The sequence below is a fragment of the Podarcis tiliguerta genome (assembly GCF_965153285.1).
Source record: "Podarcis tiliguerta genome assembly, chromosome: 9".
Taxonomy (NCBI): Eukaryota; Metazoa; Chordata; class Lepidosauria; order Squamata; family Lacertidae; genus Podarcis; species Podarcis tiliguerta.
Window position 1 is genome coordinate 25,585,174 of NC_139542.1, and position 21,325 is coordinate 25,606,498.

The window sequence follows — 21,325 nt, forward strand, 5'->3', positions numbered from 1 at the left end:
TGGAAAAGTTCATTTATTTCAGTAATGCAACTTAAAACATGAAACTAATATATGAGATAGACTCATGACATGCAAAGCAAGATCTGTCAAGCCTTTCTTTGTTATAATTGTGATGTTTATGGTGTACAGCTGATGAAAACCCCAAATTAACAATCTCAGAAAAATTAGAATATTAAATGAAATCAGCAAAACAAGGACTGCAAATAGAGCAATATTGGACCTCTGAGAAGTAGAAGCATGCACATGTACTCAGGACTTGGTTTGGGCCCCTTTTGCATCAATTACTGCCTCAATGCGGCGTGGCATGGATGCTATCAGCTTGTGGCACTGCTGAGGTGTTATGGAAGACCAGGAAGCTTCAATAGCAGCCTTCAGCTCTTCTACATTGCTCCGTCTCATGTCTCTCATCTTTCTCTTGGCAATGCCCCATAGATTCTCTATGGGGTTCAGGTCAGGTGGGTTTGCTGGTCAATCAAGTACAGTAATCCCATGGGCATTGAACCAGGTTTTGATACTTTTGGCAGTGTAGGCAGGTGACAAAGTCCTATTGGAAAATGAAATCAGCATCTCCATAAAGCTCGTCTGCGGAAGGAAGCATGAAGTGCTCCAAAATCTCCTGGTAGACGGCTACGTTGACCCTGGACTTAATGAAGCACAGTGGACCAACACCAGCTGATGACATGGCTCCCTAAATCTCTTTTCTGATGAGAGCAGCTTTTGCATCTCACTTGGAAATGAAGGACCCAGAGTCTGGAGGAAGAATGGGGAGGCACACAATGCCAGATGCTTGAAGTCCAATGTGAAGTTTCCACAGTCTGTGTTGATTTGGGGAGCCATGTCATCAGCTAGTGTTCATGATTCAGGATCACATAGAGGCTCTTAAGCTCATTTGGTGAGTATGTTATGAAGCACCCTTTAGGCATGTCCACTCAATGCAGAGAAGTCAGGGGTGGAGCATGTGGGGACCAGTGTTTGCAGGTACATTTAGAATGTGGTGTGCCCCCCCCCCAACTTCTGTTTACATAGAGTTTTTAATGTATTTTTAGTATTTTGTTGGAATCTGCCCAGAGTTGCTGGGGAAACCCAGCCAGATGGGTGGGGTATAAATAATAAATTATTATTATTGTATATTATTAGATTACTTAACACAGGTTAAGTGATGCACTCGCTAGTGGAAGCTGCTGAATTTGTTTGTTGCCCAGTGGAACTTCCATTCACTTCCCTTGGAACACTTTCCTGATGCCTGGATCTCTTTAATAATAGGCTGTCTTTTGTGCCTTGCTGATGCTGAAATGTAGACACTGGGCCTGAGAAGAGCTCTTCTGTACCACTTCAGCCATTGTGCTGCCCAAAGGACCTTGCAGTACAGCCAAATTAGGGCCATTTAATTGAAGAGTTTTTGGAAATACCCGTTACCTTCTGCTTTGGACAATGTTGTGCTAAAAATAGAGGAATGCATGATTCCTCACTTGGATTAGGGAAAAGACCATTTATGTGCATTGCTTACTTGCTCAATTATGGGCTGAGAGAGACTTCCGGTTTTGCTGTGGCTTTTCAGGCTCATTGTTTTACGTGTGTCTCGAAAGGGGTAGCTGTGCCGCTTTCAAGAAATCATTGTTATAATGAATGCATTTGCAGGAGCAAATACTTCCTAGGTAGGTGGGGCTGGTGTTTTGCCAGGATAGGCTGTTGGGATATGCAATCTGCAGGATATGCAGTCAGGAGATGATAGACCCCACCCCATCTGCACCTAATATAAAAGATAATAAAAGCTCATCTCAAATGTTCTGGGAGGGGATAATTCCCTCCCCCTCTTTTGTAATTTAAAAGATGCACTCTCTGTTTTCATTTCTCCTACTCCAATAATCATCCTATTTTGGTTTAATTTTTTATTCCTAATGTAAGCACTTCACAAATCAGATAGCCTTTAAGTAATGTATACTGCAGACTAAGATATTCTACATTTTATTACCCTTCCCCCACAGCTGGCTGGGACAGGCTGAGCCCAGATTATGCTGCGTGTTTTCCTTGCTGAAGTCCACCCTCAGAGCAGCATTGGGATCGCCTCTTAATGCAGCTCTCCTAATGCAGCCTCACGTGGACTCTAAAAAAACGACACAATGAGGACCTGACTATTCCCAGCTTCTTCCCTTCTCTCTCCCTCTCTCAGCTCACTCAGCCATGTATTTAGCTAGGAAGTCGCTACCTGCAGACTGAACAGGCTGCAGCCGGTCTGTTCTGAGCATAGCAACGTTTCCTCCTTATCCTCCCAATTCCTTTGTTTTTGGGTGGAGAAAGGCGGCAGGGTGGGGAGGAGAGAGAGAGAATAACTGCATTTAATAAGCAAGAGAAGGGAAGACTGGAATGGAGAGATGTGAGGAGCACAGAGCATATCATGTGCTTTTTAGCAGAGGCAGTTGCAGCGGCAAGTCATTAAGCCAGACTGCACCATTTTCTTCCCACCCTGTAACGAGGTGATGCTGGTAGCTGCAAGGAGCTGTCCACCCCTACCCACCCACTTCTAAGGATTGTACAGAGGTGGCTCCATCCTGGCTCTCTATCCAGCATATGCAACCCGTCTGGAGGAATCCCAAGAGACCTTTCCAGCTGGTGAAATTTGTGCATAGGATGAATTTTCTTCAGCCATCACAGGAAATCTAGAGTGCTTCCTGCTTTTCTGTGAGGCTTCTCCTCCATAGCTCTCTGTGCTGCTGTGTGCATGTTCCTTCCTACATGTGTGCAGGGGGGAGCAAGGGGGAGACTTAAAAATCAGGATATGCCTATCTTGTGCTGAATTATGGATGCTGCAGAGGCTGGATCACAGCTGTGACCTATCAGAGGGTGCCTGAGGAGGAGGGGGAAAGAGGAAGAGCGGGAGAAGAGGATTGCCCTGTGGATTTCTGCCTTCCAGCATCACCTCCTCTGTGCCCTTGCGAGATAAACAAATCGCCCAGATCTCAGTGTGGTGGGAATCGACTGCTCTGAGCAGGTGCTCCCCTCTGCAAAATGGCTCACGCCGCTGCTTCTATTAAAAAAGTTCGGGAGGCTGAAAACGATGAAAGGGAGAAGGAGAGAGAGAAGGAGAGAAAAAGGCAAAGGAAAATCTCTAGGGAAAATCGGAAGCGCAAGGTATGAGCAAACGTACCCCACCATCACTCTCCTCCCCCCCCCATATATATAGGACACGTCAGGTGTCCCCTGCAAGATATGCAGCAATGTCTCCCTTTCCACTCCAAAATTTTGCATCCCCTACCCTGCCATAAATGTTTTGCTTACTGCAGTGAGAGCAAATAAAATAATTCCTAGCCACATGGGTGCAAGCATATGAAGATGGCCAGTGGCACTTCTTTTGCTTTTCTTCTTTTATCTTCAAAGCTCCTAGGCTCTGTTTTGATCACCCAGGAGCCAGGTGTTTTATGCCTCCAGCTGTTTTGAAACTGTTTACTGGCAGGGAATACTGCAATTTTGTGCTGCGCTTAATCAAGATAGGTTTTGAGGTCTGAGACATTTCCCCCCTTTCCCTCTGTTTCCATTTTTTTTGCTGTCAGGTCATTAGCATGCAGTTTTACATGAAATCCAAATGCTATAAACTGAATAATCTGTTCTGTTGCTTACTGTAGGCATCAAGTGTGGATCCTTTGCACCTCTATTAATGGGCATTTCACTCTGTTCATTTTACAGCATTGTTATGTGATTCATCCTGTACGCTGCAGAAGCTTTGTGTGTGTTTTTAATTAACTTAGGTTGTCTGCTACTCTGCTTTTCAATACTGACAACCATTCTCCAGTCATTCTTCTCTGAAGTATTTGTAATATTGCCACTGTTTCTGAGATGTGTTTAGGATTGGGAAGCTAGTGACAAGCTAAAACACCCTCCCCATCCCAATGCTTGTTGCTTAATTGGAAGAGAATATAACAACAATAGTGGTATTGTTGGATATTGTGGAGACCTGCATTGAGGTTATATTCTTCGCAACTCAGAACCACTCATATATTTTAGGGCAACCTCCCACTTGGCATTTGCCTCTGAAGGTATAGAGGTGTGGCTTTTTGTTTAAATGTACACTGTCAGGGGTGCAGATCATGAGGGTGTTTACTTAGCAAACAGAAAGAGGGCCTTCTTGATAGTGGCACCCACCCTGTGGAATGCCCTGTTATCCGATGTCAAGGAGATGAGTGACCATATAACCTTTAGAAGACATCTGAAGGCAGCCCTATGTAGGGAAGCTTTTTAATGTTGATTTTTTAAATTATGTTTTTATATATGTTGGAAGCTGCCCAGAGTGGCTGGGGCAACCCAGTCAAATGGGTGGGGTACAGATAAATTGTTGTTGTTGTTGTTGTTGTTAGTGCATGAACACAAACCCTTCATCAGCTGAGTTTTCTCAAGTCTTGCTTAAAGAAGCAGGTGTACAATATTCACGTTTAATGGGATACGTTAATGTGTGTCCAAAAGGACACCTAGGCAGGGAAGCAGCCATTGGTATACAGTACAGGAAAGGCTTCCTTATTTGCTAAATTTTAACTCATCTGTAGTGCTACTTTGTCTTCTGTGCCTATATAAATTGTCTGCTGTTATATGCTCCAGGTGGTAATTGCCTCTATCTCCCTTCCTTCACACACACATTCCTTCCTGCGGCCCATGTTGTTGTGCTGATATCACACAGGCATAGGTCCAGTTATACTACATTTTAACATGCAGATATGTTTAGCAAATTGCCAGAATTGCCATTCCCCCACCCCCACCCTCCTCAGTGTATTTATGGATTGCATCTAATTCCCACCCCTTGCTATTGTGGAATGAATTATTCAGTCTAAAATTCATTACAATTATATATATATTGCCTGTTCGTTAAGCGACTGGATACCTATGGGATGCCTGATGTGATCTGTCTGACTTCTTGAAGGCTTTGTTTGCTACGTTCATTAAGTTGCATTAGAATTCTCTTTATCAGGACATGATGCCATTTCCCATATAGGCAGCACTGGGATGTGTAGCTGATGAAGGCAGATTGCGATTACTGCCCTAATCCTCTAAATGGAACACTACAGCATAAGCCAGCCCTTTGATTATACGTTTGATCATTTCCTTATAAAACATATAGTATATTTTACTGTTATGTATAGTATATAAATATGATTACCAACTCATCTGTGCATGGAGAAGGGTGCTTTGCACTGAACTGATTTTGGAGAGCTCTCTCTGATTTTATCTGTTTTAAACCAGAATGTTGAGGCTCTTTAATTAAAGTTGAATATAATTAAACCAGTCCCTTCTGGCATCTCTTTTGCACAAACTGCTGCATGACCTTGATTAGAACCAGGCAGACTTAGAGGAGTCCACATGTTAGGAATATGTTGGCCACAGAGGATGGGGAGATCAGCATGTTCTCCTCTAAGAAGCAATAATAGGTCAGTGCTCAGCATATACCAGGGAATTACTATGCTTCTATTTGCTTTGTTCCATTTAATATTCAGCAGCCAGCCTCACTGTGTCTGCCTTTTACTGCAGCTGCACATTCACTGTTACATAAATAGCCCCCTCTAACAGGAATGGGTGTGGTTTAAGCATGTTGCCCTTTACCTGTAGAAATATAAATCTGTGTGCATGGCAAAGGATGAGATAGCATAATGCTGTGTAATGTAAAGTGATGAGCGTACTTGGAATGTACACAGACCCTTCTTGGCAGTCATAAACAATTCTGGGTAGACAAAAAGCCTGAGTACCTTTCAGGATTGGGATGACAAAGGCAAATTATAGGCTGTGAACATAGCACCAGTTTAAATGCAGCTAGGTCCTTTTTCTCCTCAATTCAGATTGAATCTGGCTTGAGGGAAAACATATCAAAATGCCTAAGAAACAAAACAGCTGTGCACACAGCATTGGCTCAATTGCTTCTCTTACTTTAGGGAAAAGCGTAAGCCCTATGTACTAATGTTTCCTCAAGTTGGTATGTGTGAGACTCTGACAAGGGTGTGTGCATTTTCGACAGGCCCAATCTGGCCTGGTCTTTTTTCTTACCAGGTTCCAAAGAGTCAAGGATTATAGTTTCCAAAAGTGTGATTCACAACGCCCCTGTGATTGTGATGTTGCATCTTCCTGTAGGCTCTGTTATCTCATATTGAATGGGAAGTGGGGAGAGGGTTCTGTAGGAGGAAAAATGTGGGAAGGTGGTAGCCTATTGACTAGAAGGGAAACTGGGAAGTTGTGGATGAACCAATAAAGTGAGGAAGAAGCAGTATATGGAATAAAAGAACAAAGTGGGTATATTCTAGGTTAGGGCGCTGAAAGGAAGATCAAGCAAGTTTATGGCAGGATGAAAGGGGTTTTTTGTTTAATTTTAATTTTAGATTTTCTTTTTAAAGGGATGGGGGGAGAAGATGATCATAAGATCTAAACAACCCTGTAAAATTATTTTCAGACATTGATACAACAATGAAGAGTACTGCATATCAGTGAAAACTATGCTTAGAAATAACTGGATATGGTTTTATAAAGTCTGAGAAACACTGCCATATCTATGAGCTGAAGGGTTTTATGGTTGTTGATAGGAAGCCACTCAGAAGGGTCTCTGTCCCTAAGAGTCTCTGCTTGCTATTGGCTGAGCAGGTGTCATAGCAAGTCATCCAGATTCTAGAGAAAGGTTGGACGTAGATGGGGCACCTAGGAAAAGGTGGTTGGAACATGGAGAAGTCTAGAAGAATTAGATGAGTGTGATCAGATGCTTCTTCAAAGACATACACAAAAAGCTTGATATTAGGAAGCCATGTTCTAGCCTTTCCTTGGCCTGCTAACTTTTTGCATGCAAGTTATTTTTATGGAGGAGTGAGCATTCAGCCATGTTAACTCCTCTAGCCTGCAGTCTGAAGTGGTGCAGCCCAGACACAGATCTACCATCTCAAAGAGAACTACGGGCCTGTGCAGGGGGGCAGGTCAGCCAAGTACACTTGCCCTGTTTCTCAGAGGGCTAAGTTGGCTGGGGACCCCAGCTAAGGACAGACTGCCTTTCCTTTTGAGTTTATTACCTTATCCAAACAAGTCTCCCACCCCGGGCCTCAGACAAGCTCCAAGGCACCTATATGAGGCTTCTTTCATTTTCTTTTCATTCTTCTGCACCATCCCATGTTCTGACCCTCCTCTGAAGTAGAGTCCAGAATCAATTAGGAAATTAGGCTTGAGTTGAGAGTGAATCTGAGAGTCTTAATTTGCCTCGGTGTGCAAGAGGGCGTAGCCAGATATGATGAGACAGCTAGTCCCAGTGAAAGCAGTTTGAAAACATGTTTAAAATTCACCAGCAGAAAACAAGTGACTGCAGGGAAAGTGCATGTTAGATAAAATGCAGCCATTGGTTTTCATATTAGTTTTGTTGTAATTGGCCCCTGCTCATATCTGGATACTCCATTTCACTGGCTGAAGTAATTAAGAACTTGTTTCTGAGGGTGGGTGGGTGTGGAACGGGAGAGAAGATTGTATGCATGGCAGAAGCTGCAGACTTGAATACATCTATTTACATATTGATTGCAAAATCTTTTGTTACATGTTAATATGGGTAGCTCTGAAGTACACACACACATAAACACACACACACATGCATGCATGCATGCACGCACACGCACACACACAATTATTCACCTCTAACCTTTAAAAATATGCTTTGTGTCCACAACTGTGTTTTGAGCCCAGGCACTGCAGGATTTTTAAATCTTCATTTGTCAGAATAACAGCATGTTTCACCCACCTTGTGATAAAGCTCTACCTCAGTCGCTCATCTTACAGATCAAACCAGTTTGCCATATCACCACAAATCTTTTAAAGGATTTCTGCAAAGCGTGAAGACAATGTCTTGGTACCTGTGGGGAGCTGTTCTACGTGAATTGCTTGTTAAACAGAGGCAATCACTACGGCATGGGCAGCTGTTGTGATGCCCTCCAGATGTTGCTGAACCATCATTCCTGACCATTGGCCATGATTGCTGGGGCTGATAGGAGGGGAAATTTGTGCTGGAGGATTTCAGTCATCTAATTCCTTAGTTTGAACTGTATGCTGTTTGAAGAAGTCCGTAAGAGGGCCCAAACAGACCCATAAATACTTAGAAAAATATTTGAGCTTTCAAAATCAGACTTTCTTCTAAAGAATAAATAATTACATTTGGTTATCTTTGTTTTCAAAGAATGTTTTCGACCACTGTCCTAAATCTGAACTATAAATTCCCAACTCCTTTCAGACACAGATAAATGTGAAAACTATATATTTTTTTACATAAAACACATTTCCATATCAAAACCATGTATGCTCACTTCCAGAGTAGATTAAATGTTTGCTGCTAATATATAATCCTATGATAACTATGTTTGTGACCCAGATGTAGATGACTGCTGAAACAACATCTGCCTTCCAAGGGAACCAGCTTAGTTTTTTGTTTTTTGTTACTTTCATTTTTTAGGAAAGTGGAAAAGGTTGGCAGCAGTGCTTAGAATATGTGAAAGGGGCATAAATACTAAACATCTCTGGCAGACAAGTCTGTATATCTACATATTTTGAAAGTTAGGAATGTTTTGAAAACGGATGAACAAGATAATGGGAGATCAACAGTAGCTGAATCCAGAGTCAGTGATGGGCAGGCAATGGCTGGCAGAGCCAACTAATTCTAGTTTCCCCCTATCCTCCTCCCTACAAGAGCAACATTGGGACCAAGGAAGAGGAAGGTGACAGCACTGCAACACCCAAGAGTGGTTGTATGTAAGAATGTAGACAGGGAGGAGCTGGCTGGGGACAGTCTGAGGTTGGTGAGACATCTGCCCTAATCAACCAGCCTCCACTGATTGTGTGCATGTGAAATGTAGACTTCATGAAGGGCATTGGAATAGTTCCATGAAGGAAATAACCAAAGCTAGGCTTGTGCTTACCATTATTCATAGCATACTAAGAATGTAATAAGATGCTTGGGTAGGTGCTGCCACACAAAATGCCCAATCTTGACATTGTGCAGAATGGTCTATCTCTTCTGCAGAATGTTGTGATCATTTGTGTATGTTGCGGGATGAGTCAATCTTTTAAGTATCCTGGTCCCAAGCTATGTAGGGCTTTCTACACCAATGCCAACACCTCGAACCAGGCCTGGAGATCTGCTGGAATATGGTAGCTCTGGATTTCTTGCATGGAGCAAGGAGTTGGACTACATGGCCTACAAGACTTTGTTGAATTCTGTTCAGGCACGGCGCAATTTGCGCCTCTGCACATGTGCAAGCGGCGAAACCCGGAAGTAACCTGTTCTGGTACTTCCAGGTTGCCACGGGACGTAATGCAAAAAGACACAACTTGAAGCGGATGCAACACGAGGTATGACTGTACGTACTCTCGTTTGGAAGTTAGCAAGAGAATAAGCCATTTCTCACAGGCTGTGCTGTAGCTACAAAAGAAATCATTCATATGTATTTAATTGTGAAATTTATGTTGTGTGTCATGGCTGTGCTGAGGTTTTTAGATGCCTTTATTTGAGTCACCTCACACACATACATGGCTGTGTAGGTGCTAGAGTCTGCCAGTGATGTCCTATGGATATGTGGTGCTGGGAAGGTCTCTTTCACTAAAACACTTACTTTGTGCTCATGACAAAGAGGTAATTGTGCTCTTCATGGCTCCCCAGCAAGACCAACTATGTTTTGCATCTGGACTGAAGTGATGATATGAGACGCCATGGGTAATGTGTGACCCAGAAGATGTCCCTGAGAAGCACAACCTGCCCAGAACTGAGCAGAGAAGAAATATCAGAGTTGGGAGTATAGATAGGCAGTTACACAGCTCCTGTTTCTACAACAAGAGATCCAGTAAGACCCCACCTGCCTCTCTATCCCTGTAGAGGGAGGAAAGAAGAAGGAAGGGACCTTTCCTTTTATGATGCATTCACATCCCACCTTTCCTTCAAGGAGCTCAAAGTGGCGTGCATGGCTCTCCCTGTCTCCATGTTATTTTCACAACAACCCTGTGAGGTAAGGCTAAGCTTGAAATCAATGGCTGGCCCAAAGCTCACCCATTGAGCTTCATAGCCAAATGGACATTTGAACCCCGGTCTTCCAGGGCTTAGTCTTGACACTTTAACCACTATACCACATCACTTAGTCTTTGCTCTTATATACACTGGATTCAGTTTCATTAGATGTTTTGCCAGCTGACCAAGTGAGCTGGTTGAGTTTGTGTGTTCAGTTTCTCTATCTCTTTCTGGCCACTGTTGCCATTAGGTCCAGAGGAGGATGCTAGTGAGCATTGCCTGAGCATAGTGCTGTATGGCTAGGAGCTCAGACACCCAGGAAGTGGCACTGGACTGGACTTTCACCCTCTGAAGTGTTGGAGGGCATGGCCAGGTTCCTTTAGAACAGCCACAGTTATGCTGAAGGTTTCTTTTTGTTTAAAGCACCACAGGCCTTCAGCGCTTTAATGATGTTCTAGGTTATGTTGCTACTGATGAACATCTTTTGATGTTCCAGGTTTAATAATGCAAGCATTTCCTTAATTATTTATGGTCTCTGGTTTGTTCCATGCTAAGCTGTATAACGATGTGTTGCCGCTTGACATTTTTGAAGTTGGCAGCACACAAGAGGATTAGCATATGATGATAAGTGCCTGGTTAATTCTGCATCTTTTAGGGAGCTTCTTTTTAGGCCAAGCATTCTTGAGACTGGTGCTGTTGCTTTGTATGTAGAAGAGCAGGGAAATTGCATAGGATGAATGTGCATCCATAATACTTGCATGCCTTCTGCAAACCTCCTTCAGAAATGCTTCATTTCCCGGACACAGGAACTACTCACCCAGTGCCTCCATCTTGCCAGGATTCAATACATCTAAAAATGCATTTATAGAGATCTATCTATAGACGTGGTTAGGCCTTTCACTGTGATACTGTTTCACCATGTAAATGATGTACTCATGCAAAATTTCTCTTTCCCCCTATTCTATTGCAATAGCTTGCAATGATTAATAACATGGTTTGTCTGCTTTTTTATTTATATGCTCAATGTAGTGACATATGGTAGTTCTTGGATTAAAAGATCTCTCTGTCTCTGGTACTAGCAAGAGAGGATTATTATGATTAATGCATTGAACCATCCAGCATATAGGAAGGGCCTTCTGGTGATTGTTTTTTCAAATATGGCTAAGAATATGCATTTGTAATTGGTTGAGTGTTTAATGGTTAGCGAGGCTAGAAGTGTTGTGCTCCAGATTGCTGTTTTATCCCACCATCATCTGCATTTGCAAATGTTACTTATCAGAGAAAATATAGAGCTGCCTCAGTGAAATGGCATTTGGTATGTGAAGCATAACGGAGTTGGCAAATTTTGTAATATGAAGTGTTGGGCCTCCATCGTATGCTGTCAGCATGGCCCTTACCCAGCTACTGCAAATGAAACAGCATTTTATTTATATATCTAACCATCTTCCATTGCTCGGCAAATGGACATTAGGGAAGGGTAATACTTTCACACACAGGAAGATCAAGTAACTAAAATATCAACTTAGGAACTCAATTGTAATCATATTCGAACCATTCTATAACTCAAAAAGATTTGACATCTCATTCCATTTTTTAAAAATTGTGATTTTATGAGTTATGGATCCTCATGTTGTTTAAGCTTGTACCTTAGAGAAAATAAATAACAGAAGCGTGTCCCAGTTTTGAGGTGACATGCAGGATCATAGAATCACAGAGCTGGATGGCTTCCTGAGGATCATCTAGTCCAACCCCATACAATACAGGAATATGCAGTTATCCCATATGGGGATTGAACCTGCAACCTTGGCGTTATCAGCAGCACGCTGTGACCAGCTCAGCTATGTTCCTTTGTATGTTGAAATGTACATGTGTGAAGTTCCTGAGAATGTGAACTGTGGGTTGAAAGGCTGCAAAAAATGACCTGTGCTTCAAAGCTCAACTCATTCCCAAACTAACATACATAGCCCCTAATTGGTATTCCCTCAGCTCTTTCTCCCTGCACCTGCAATATCATCCTCATGCAAAGGTCAATATCATTATCTTACATAGCTGTTGTAAGGTTTGCTATGACATCTTGTATGCAAAGAGCTTTGGGCATTTGTATTCCACTATGCAAAGTGTTATTATTTTACCAGCTATCAGCAGTAGTGCTATATATGTCCTACTCTTGGATATATTTAGCTGTGTATATTTAGCAGTGTAGATTTTAGTGTTGTGTGCCAAAGCAAAATAAACAAAATCATCTTCCACACTTTCTCATTTCTGTAACTTGTTTATGTATTTCTAGCTGCTATACCCATAATTTCAATAGGTGCTTTTGTTAGAGACAGCTCGTCAAGTCATGTGAATTGTGTGTAAGTGGGGTGGGGGTCACATTTTCTTTCCTTGAGAAATAACAAATCCTGTTAGGGCTTCTATGAATCCCATGGCTTGAATGGCTACACAGTGCTTAAATGGATTTATAGCTGCTCTTGATGTCAAAAACTAAGAGATGCTCTGCACCTGCTGTGCTGAAGCCATGTCCTTCTCAATATTTTGACTTTTCTCTTTGTGTTGTGCAAAATCCATATGGATAGTCATAAGGTTCAGAATGAATTTAAGACAAAGAAATGCCAGTGTTCAAATAAGATGAATATACTGATACTAAAACACACCCTACTAAGAGCACAACCGCAATGAACAAGTCCAGTGAAAAACATTTCAGGATAGTTAAGCCACACTTCTCCATCGGTTGTGTGAGAGGCTTTATGTCCTAATATATGGAGTATTTTAGCCATATTAACCCATATGTTCAGTTTACACATTCAATTCATAGTTTGCCAGTAATAGCCAGAAAAGAAGATAGTGCTCAGCTGGTCCAAAGCTCTTTGCTGGAGCATCAGTCAATGCACTAGATGTACGCTGCTCAGCCTTTCAGTATAGATGGATATGCTCAGAGGATGATGGAAAGGGGGCATTGGCTTTTAAGATAATTCTACTCAGTGTTATTTAGCAACTGAAAAATATTAATCCATAATTTTCCCCTGGAGATGAATTTGAAGAAACAACTGCAAATGAGTTGTGGAATTGAAAAGGACATTTCAAGGATAACCCAGCAACAGTAAAGTCATTCAGTGAAACAGAAACGAAAGGACCGATCAAGGGTTGGTTTTAAGATGCTGATCTAAAACTGGAATAGAGACCACCATAGCTACTAGCCACAATGTCTATGTTCTACCTTCAACTATAATCACAGGTGGGAAGAATACTGCTGATACAGCTTGCCGGTTTCCCACAGGCATCTGACTGCCGACTGCAAGAACAGGATGTTGGACCACTTAGGACATTGGCCTGAACTGACAGTTTTTCTTATGTACCTTAACTCCCCAATGAGGGTAACACTAGGGCAGATTGAGATCAAGTTTCTCGTGGCACTATAAGCCAATTAGCCTCTAATGTGCCCAGCACTTTTCCATCAATGCCCTTTTGACTTCTTTGAATAATTCTAGATTCAAGAAGGCGAAAGCAACCTCTAACTCTTTTCCATTGCTTGTGTTTTTAATTATATAATACTGATGTACAGGCCAGATTACTGTACAAGCAGCTTTTGTTTTCAGTTTCTTAGCTGCTATGTGATATGATAGATCTGAGAGACAGACCCAAATAACAATGGCATTAACGAGACCCTGGGAGTTTTCCACCCTTCCATAAGGACTTTGAAATTTAAGTCTCTAAATAATACACATGGTTTGATTGCTTTGCCCCGCCTCAATCTGGCAAAAGATGAAAATATTTGCTTTCTGAGTAATTTGCCCTTAATAACTTTGAAGCAGTGTAACAAACAGCACTAGCATTGTTAAAAGGTCGCTGGCAGAAAGATTGCCCCTTTCTTTGTCTTAGATATCTATGTAGATCACAACCATCTGCAAGCAGTTTTTGAAAGGAATGTGTCCTGATCAGTATTTGGCACCCTTCTAACTTAGTCCGTGGACTTTGTTTCCTGCCTATCCATTTATATGCTCTTAAAAGTATGCCATGCATTTTGTCAATGTTCTTCATCCAGTGGAATTCTTCAAATAACATTTATTGCCAGGCAGAGATCTAGTGTGTAGGACATGTCTCTTTTAATATAATTAATCTGAAAACTGGAAGAATATCAAGTATCGAAACCTGTTGTTTCTATGAATCTGTCCTACCACTTTGGTGCTCCCTTCTGTCCACCTCCCAGCTTTGAGTCTAAAGTTAATGGAATTTGGGGAGCTGCAACTGCACATTGGATTTTAAATTTCACAGTATTGACAGCTACCATAAATTGTTAGAAACCTTATTCATTAGACATGGAATGTGAGAGGGCAGATATGTGTGAACAGGAAACAACACTGAGGAGGTTAACCTTTTATATTTATAGAGCATGCTTCAAGTCTCTGGGTTTGCCAACTGCTGTCTTTTATGACATTAAAAACATAGGACAGCGTTAAATAAAACAAACAAAATAGGCAGAGTTGATCTGTACACGCAGTGAACTCTGCCACAAAGCTAGGCTTGAATGTTGCTGAACAGGAGGCAGCTCTGTTCTGTATTTGATGGGATGTCATGGGGATATTGTGCTAAGAGTTTGATATTTCCCTTTTCATATGAAGTTGCATACATAAATTTTGATGTCGCAGATGTTTTAAAAAACGAGAGGCAACTATCTGCAACTATGGGAGTTTCTAAACAAGTCTGTTCATTTTTACAGCTTCCTCTGTTAGTCAAGCACTCTGAGACTTTTGCAGCAGAAGGAAGGTGTGGTGCAGTGACAACTCTTCCAACTCTCACCCGCCTATAGCAAAGAAATTTGTCGGGAGGGAATCCCACTGTCCCAGTCACACGGATTCCATCAGGCCTGTGCATTGTTGGTGTATCTGTCTGATTTGTTTTGTTGCCTTTGTGACCTTCTGTGAGTACTTGAAAGTTGCTTCACCCGCCTCTCAACAAATGCCCCATCATGTTCTCCTAATCATATTAAGAAATCCTAAAACAGGTATTAGACTAGGGTCAGGGTGGAATTGCTTCTGATGTCCATAACCTGTCACATCAATATTGAATATGGCATGCCTGGCATCTTATGAGGCAAGGAAAGAGTAAGAAGTTGGGTTTATTCAAGCCTTGGTGTCTTCAGACTATCAGTATTATGAGAGGACTTGAAGTGTATATCAGGATGTTAGACCAGCATATTTAAAGTGGATTAAAGCAGTCTGTTGCTTTGGTGCTAAAAATCTTTCTTTTTACAGTTTGGAAAAGGAAATACACTGAAAATGTGGGATGAATGAATTATAAATGGATTGACATGTAGACATCTAACAAACGAATATGGATGACCATTAATTGTCATATAACCACCCTGTAAATTTCAGAATGAGTACACATTAAGGCTGGACATAGTCTAACCACCACATAAGCTTTGTACAAGCAAATCAGGATTAAAGCAGAACAGATAGTCTGGAGGAGTCCCATGAGCTTGTTGAATTTGACTGAGGATTACTATTAATAGATCTAAATTTTGAGACCTATTGGAGATTTCAATACATGAAATCTGTTAAACTTCATATCGCAAAGCTTCCTTTAACACACAAGTTGAATTTTATTACAATATCTAGGTATGCAATTGACACTTCCTTCCATAAATTGGCAGTAAATATAAATAATAAAATATTGCAGTAACCAAAAGGCTGGACAACTTGGGAAAAAGAGAAGCACAGAGCCATTCTAAATTAACTTGACATAATTAACACGAGCATGAATTCCCCGTAGGTCAGTAATCCTAAAGGGTGAAAAACACAGTTATCCGATTATAAATCCTGGCAGCTGTGAAGGGTAACAAATCAATAGGGCAATAAAGATGTTGGATCATTGACAACTGGTTACTGAATATTGTTTGTTTCTTTAAAAAAATTGATAAAGGAGAAACAATTTTGTACAAAATCAGTAAGTACTTGAAAATGTGTGTCAAAATAACTAAAACCGTAACAGTTACCTTTGGTTCATTTTAGTTTCATTGAATGTACTTTTGGTATATTCAGTGGGTTGGAACCAGATTTAGGCCTTATTCACCCAAAAGCAATAAACTGTGGTCAGAAACAAGCCACGGCTTATGGTGAATGAGCAGCGTGTTAGTGCATGCTGCACAGTCATGCTTCCTTCACTCCCCCATTTGCGGGGAGCGGGGGACAAAAACCATAGTGTGGATGACTTAGCGGTACATGCAAACTAGCTTTCATGGTTTGTTTTTCCATGCAAACTACAAAGTGCTAAACCAAAAGCAAACAATGGCTTCCATTCATTATAGGTTCAGAAAGAAACAGAATACGAGTGTTGGTTCATACGTAATGCTAACTTAGCCCCTCCATGCTTTGCTTATTGCCTCTGGAAAAGGAGAAGAGAAGTGTTCAAGATTGAGTAGCATGTGCCAACCAGCATGGTGCTTCTCCTTTGTAGCAGTTGTTGCTGCTGCTGTAATCTTATTTGTACTCCACCCATGGGATACAAGGCTGCCTTCAGATAACTTCTAAAGGTTGTATAGTTACTTATCTCCTTTAGGTTTGAGCGGGCGCCACTACTGAGAAGGCACTCTGCCTGGTTCCCATAGTTTGTTTCAGTGTATGGCTTACTGCTGCATGCAAACCAGACCAGACCATAGTCATGCTTGTCATAGTCCAGCTGAAATAAATGGGACACCACTAATGTATGTTATCTTGATATCAGTTGGTCTCCACAGTGCAATCCCAACTATGTCTACACAGGAAAGTCCTGTTGAATTCATGGAGGCTTACTCCCAGGAAAGTATGGTTAGGATTGAAGCCTAAATCTGGATCCAACTATATGTCTACTTTTCTGGTGATAAATATAATTGTGTTTGTATTCTTGGCAAAGCTCCAATTGGCTGTGTGAGGCCTGCTTCTAAAATTTGTTCTTTAGAGAGCATGGCTGCTTGAGCAAAAGGGTAGTGGTTCAAAGTGCTTAAAGGATAGTCAAATGCTGTAATTCTTTAGAATTACCAAAGGAATTCTATGAGGCTATGACTCATTCACCTAACGCAGATTCAGAAAGAACAAATATGCCATAGTTGCATATTTATTAAGTACCATATGATGATCTTTTTTAAAAAAACAAAGCACCATTAAAATATCTAGTAGTATTGGTGTGTTAAATACAAAACAGTTGGCATTTTGAATTAATCATTTCATGTGAAAGTTTTTCTCCTCCCCCAATTCCCCCCCCCCTCCTGGAAAGTACCAGGGTGTTAGCATGCAGCATTCTGAACTGTAGTGCTTTGGGCAAGCACCAAGGGATAATGTGAACAGTAGAAGGGGGGGGGGGGAATCAAAACATTCAAAGGCATGCAGCTGGGTAATTCAATAACCCTTGTATGTGGAGGCATTTCACACAGTAGGACTTTAACTCTGCGCTAGTCAGGCTGCCTGTAGGTCGCTTTCCCCCTCCCCATTCAATTTACATGCATAGCTGGCCTAGTAGGTGTAAAAATAGACAGGCAGCGCCTGAATTGGAAATGGTCACTGAATGCTGTCTGCAGTTGCTGAGGTTTCCTTTGGACACAGGGCAGCCTGCAGAAAGAAAACTCTGGCGAGGGGAGTTGAGGGGAGCAAAGCACGGGATCCGTAATTATCCTTCTGGATTGTTTACTCTGCCCCTTTGGAGTGTTTAGGACACTTCAAAGTCAAACCCACTTGCAGGAGTGAACGGGGAGGTCTGATATGGGCAATGCACCGGTTTGCCAGGCTTGTCACACGGACAAGGGTGTGAGAGTGCAAGGAAACATACAAGATGTGGATAAAATTCCAGACTACTATGGATGCAACAACGAAGAGGCTAAATATCCCGAGACACTGGTAAGTCTAAAGAGGCGACAAAGGGGATAAATAGGCCTTTGTGACTGTGTAGAAAAGAAGAAGAAGACCTCTTAGCAAGAGAACTCTTTGAACCTGCTTGGTAGATACTGGCAATGCTGAGCAATGAAATAGGGTCTGTGACTTTAAAAACTGCTGGTGGCCGGATTAAGATGGTCATTGTTGGGGATGTGTTGAAGAGCAAAGTAGCTCCTGGAATGTGTTTCCATGCATGTAAAATATAAGATTATAAGTAGCAAAAAACCTTAGGAGATAGAGCTCCTAATAAATAAAGGAATGTCTTTTACTATATTTTTGTAAGTAGACATTCCAGAGAGACTGTACTGATGTCTCATTTGAGAACATAAAATCAATAAATTGCATTTGATGGACTGTGCTATTCCGTTAAGTATATTTTCCATAGTTTAAGAGATACATAAAGGCTCAATTACAGAAAAAAGTTCATTACGCAGGTCAATGTGATCTCTCATGTTGTCAATGTCTGCAATTACTTAAGCCAAAGCACAATTTTTCAAATATTTTGTTCACTATATAAGTACTTAGCAGCCTAATTCCATGCATCTTTACTTGGAAGTAGGTATTGATGAGCTCAGCAGGACTTACTTTAAAGTAAGTGTGTCTGTAGGACTGCAAGCTTAGTGAATTTTGCAGGAGGGGGAAATGTCACAAATGTACAATTTTAAAAACTGCATAGTTCAAGGTTAATTGTGCTGGCTTGCTGCACTATTCTCCAGATTCGGCCAGTTCTACACACTTTCACTTGAAAGTAGTTTCATGTTCATCACAGAAATAAAACTGAGAAGAGCAAATTTGAACTCAATCAAAGCTGAATGGGGTACAGTGGCATTATGAATGAATATCTATGTTTGCAGTAAGAAGGGAAGTTAGATGGAATCTGAGTAGAAATCATATAGCAAATGAAGAATATATCTCATATATCATCAAATGTCAAAGAAGATTTTCCTTGGTATCTGTTCAAAAGTAGCACTCCCTTATAATGTATGGTTGCAATTTGCAACTTTGCATCAATGCAATCTCATTAGGAGTGGCCACGTGGCATGTTTGTAACCCCACCCACAGATCTTTGACATTCCACTTCTCCTTGCTAGTTTCCTGTCAACAATTTAGCAAAAATAATATTATTATTATCTTACATTTTCAATGTTAATATGGTATGCATTTTTAATTGGTAAAAGCTAGTTGCTTGAAATCCTTCCCTTATTTCAATCACAAGCAGAGCTATTTTGTAAATACTTTATTGGGGATTTTCCTACTGCATTTTTGCATCACTCTGCTTGCCTTGAGAATAAGAAGAGTTAGAAGTAGTTTCCCTTTGGAATTTAACTGAACAGTCAAATTTACAGCAGCAGTTGAGTTCAGCAAGAGAAATTGAGGGGGAGGGAATCTGTAGGAATCTGCCCCTTGCCTGAAATCCTGGAGAGCTGGTGCCAGTCATTTTGGAAGAAAGGGTCATGGCTCAGTGATAGAGCAAATGGTTTGCATGAAAAATGGTACAGGTTCAATCGCTGGCATCTCCAGGTAGGGTTATGTAAGAAACCATGAAGAGTCATTATTTGTCAGTGGACAAGTTTGGAATTTTCAGTTTGGAATTTCTGTACAAGTACAGTACAGAGCAGTGCAAACCATGATTACCACAATTTATGGGAGTTAGTTGCAGTACAGTCTGTATGATTTTACAGTGTTTTAGGTTCAGTATCACTGAAATGGGTAATACAGTTTATGAGGTGAATAGGTTTGTCATTTGGAATAGAAGAAATAATGTTGTTATGGTTGAAATTCCATGAGATGGTGTGAATCCAGCAGGTCTGTTTGACTTGGTTATATAATGTTGAAATGGGCTAATACAATTTAGTTGGTGCATAAGTTTCATTGGGAAGAAAAGGCAGTATGGTGATGGCTGAAAAGCTGTGAAATGTTGGTAACTTAGTCTATCCTCCCATTGTAGCAATATCTGCTTATTGAAGCTTCAAATAGCTAATCTTTGGGCTGCTGCAATTATGCACCTGTCATTGTAGTATTGCCCCATTTTGTTGTGCAGATATAAAGTCAAGGATCAAATTGAAGGGACAGCTAAGGCTTTCTTAACAAAATAAAAAAAATAAAATTCCTTCAGATACAGTATCTGAAGAAGTGTGCATACACATGAAAGCTCATACCAATAACAAACTTAGTTGGTCTCTAAGGTGCCACTGGAAGGAATTTTTTTATTTTGTTTTGACTATGGCAGACCAACACGGCTTCCTACCTGTAACTGAGGCTTTCTTAGTTGTGGTTGGACTCCAACTCCCAGCAGCCCCAGCCAGCATGGCCATTGATCAGGGATGATGGGAGTTGTAGCCCAAAAACATCTGGAGGACCTCACATTAACCATCCAGCAAATAATAATATTACGCTGCCATCACATTTTCATATTTGGAAGAAGTACAAAGGGTAGGGTACAGGGTTGATAAAGGAACATGAAGGCAAAATGAGTCTCCTTCATGCCTGCAGCACACACAAATCCTTGGATTGGATTCCTTCCACATGTGCACATTGCAAAGCAGGAGATTTTCTGCCCACCCCTATCCCCAGAGGGGGTATTGTACAGGCAACCCCATTTTCCTTGTACAGATTGCTCCTTGTTGTATTGGGGCCAGCTGATGTGTTTGGAATGGAAATACGAAGTAACAAAAGTACTCTAATCGAACATACTTTCTGTTTAATCATGGATTGAAAAGAGTTGCCTTAAATCCAACTAACAGTGAATAGTGTTTGGGTTGGATTCTGATGAAGGACTTTCTTCTGATGGAGGATCCAAGTCCTTGTGTATAGGTTGTAGTTGATTTCTCCCTTATAGTCACTGTCCCCCTCGAGACAAATGCCAACAGCATGATATTTTTTATGTTTTCAGGAACAGCCATTGAAAATCTTGACACAAAGCAACCTATTTCATCTCAGGTCAAGTAGTTTATCACATTCGTTTTCATGTGTAATACTGCTTGCTGAGAAAGTGTCCACAACTGTCCTCAGTTCACACAAATACTGCATTCATTTTGTAAAATTAAAGTAGCACTTATCTCCCAGGCTCCTTTGTGTGTGTGTATTTATATTTTTTTTTAAAATGTGGCTTGAGAAATCCTACAAATGTCAGTGAAAGCTAGATTGCCAAATGATTACAGTGGATTTATAGGAGAGATTTAAGGGTTAGATTTATACAGCTGCTTGTTAAATATTTTTCATCAGTATTAATTGCTGATATTAACTACTCCTTGCATTGGCTTTAAGTAATTTAGGATATGCTTAATTCAGTGAGATTTTGCATCCAATTTGTAGTCAAGAATGGTAAAGAATATGTGTTGGAGACTTCCGGAGGCGGCGCGAAACCGTGATGGCGGACCTCTTCGAGCTCTGAAGAGGGGCACCGCAGAAAAGGGTTGTTTCGCTACGGCGC

General features: G+C 41.2%; 1 protein-coding gene across 50 annotated transcripts in view; it reads left to right on the forward strand.

The window, feature by feature from the left end:
* Positions 1–21,325, forward strand: part of ANK2 (ankyrin 2) — a 313,351-nt gene that overhangs the window by 157,359 nt on the left and 134,667 nt on the right. For 30 of the 50 annotated variants that reach the window (XM_083456914.1, XM_083456958.1, XM_083456931.1 and 27 more), the window contains exon 1: positions 14,689–17,856. The exons of 15 other annotated variants lie outside the window; for them this stretch is intronic. In XM_083456914.1, the coding sequence (XP_083313040.1) occupies positions 17,722–17,856 (135 nt within the window). In that variant the 5' untranslated portion in view covers positions 14,689–17,721. Of the gene's footprint in view, positions 1–2,190; positions 3,130–14,688; positions 17,857–21,325 lie in introns of those variants that run through there. 5 more of the 50 variants (XM_083456936.1, XM_083456960.1, XM_083456932.1 and 2 more) reach the window with 3 other exon arrangements.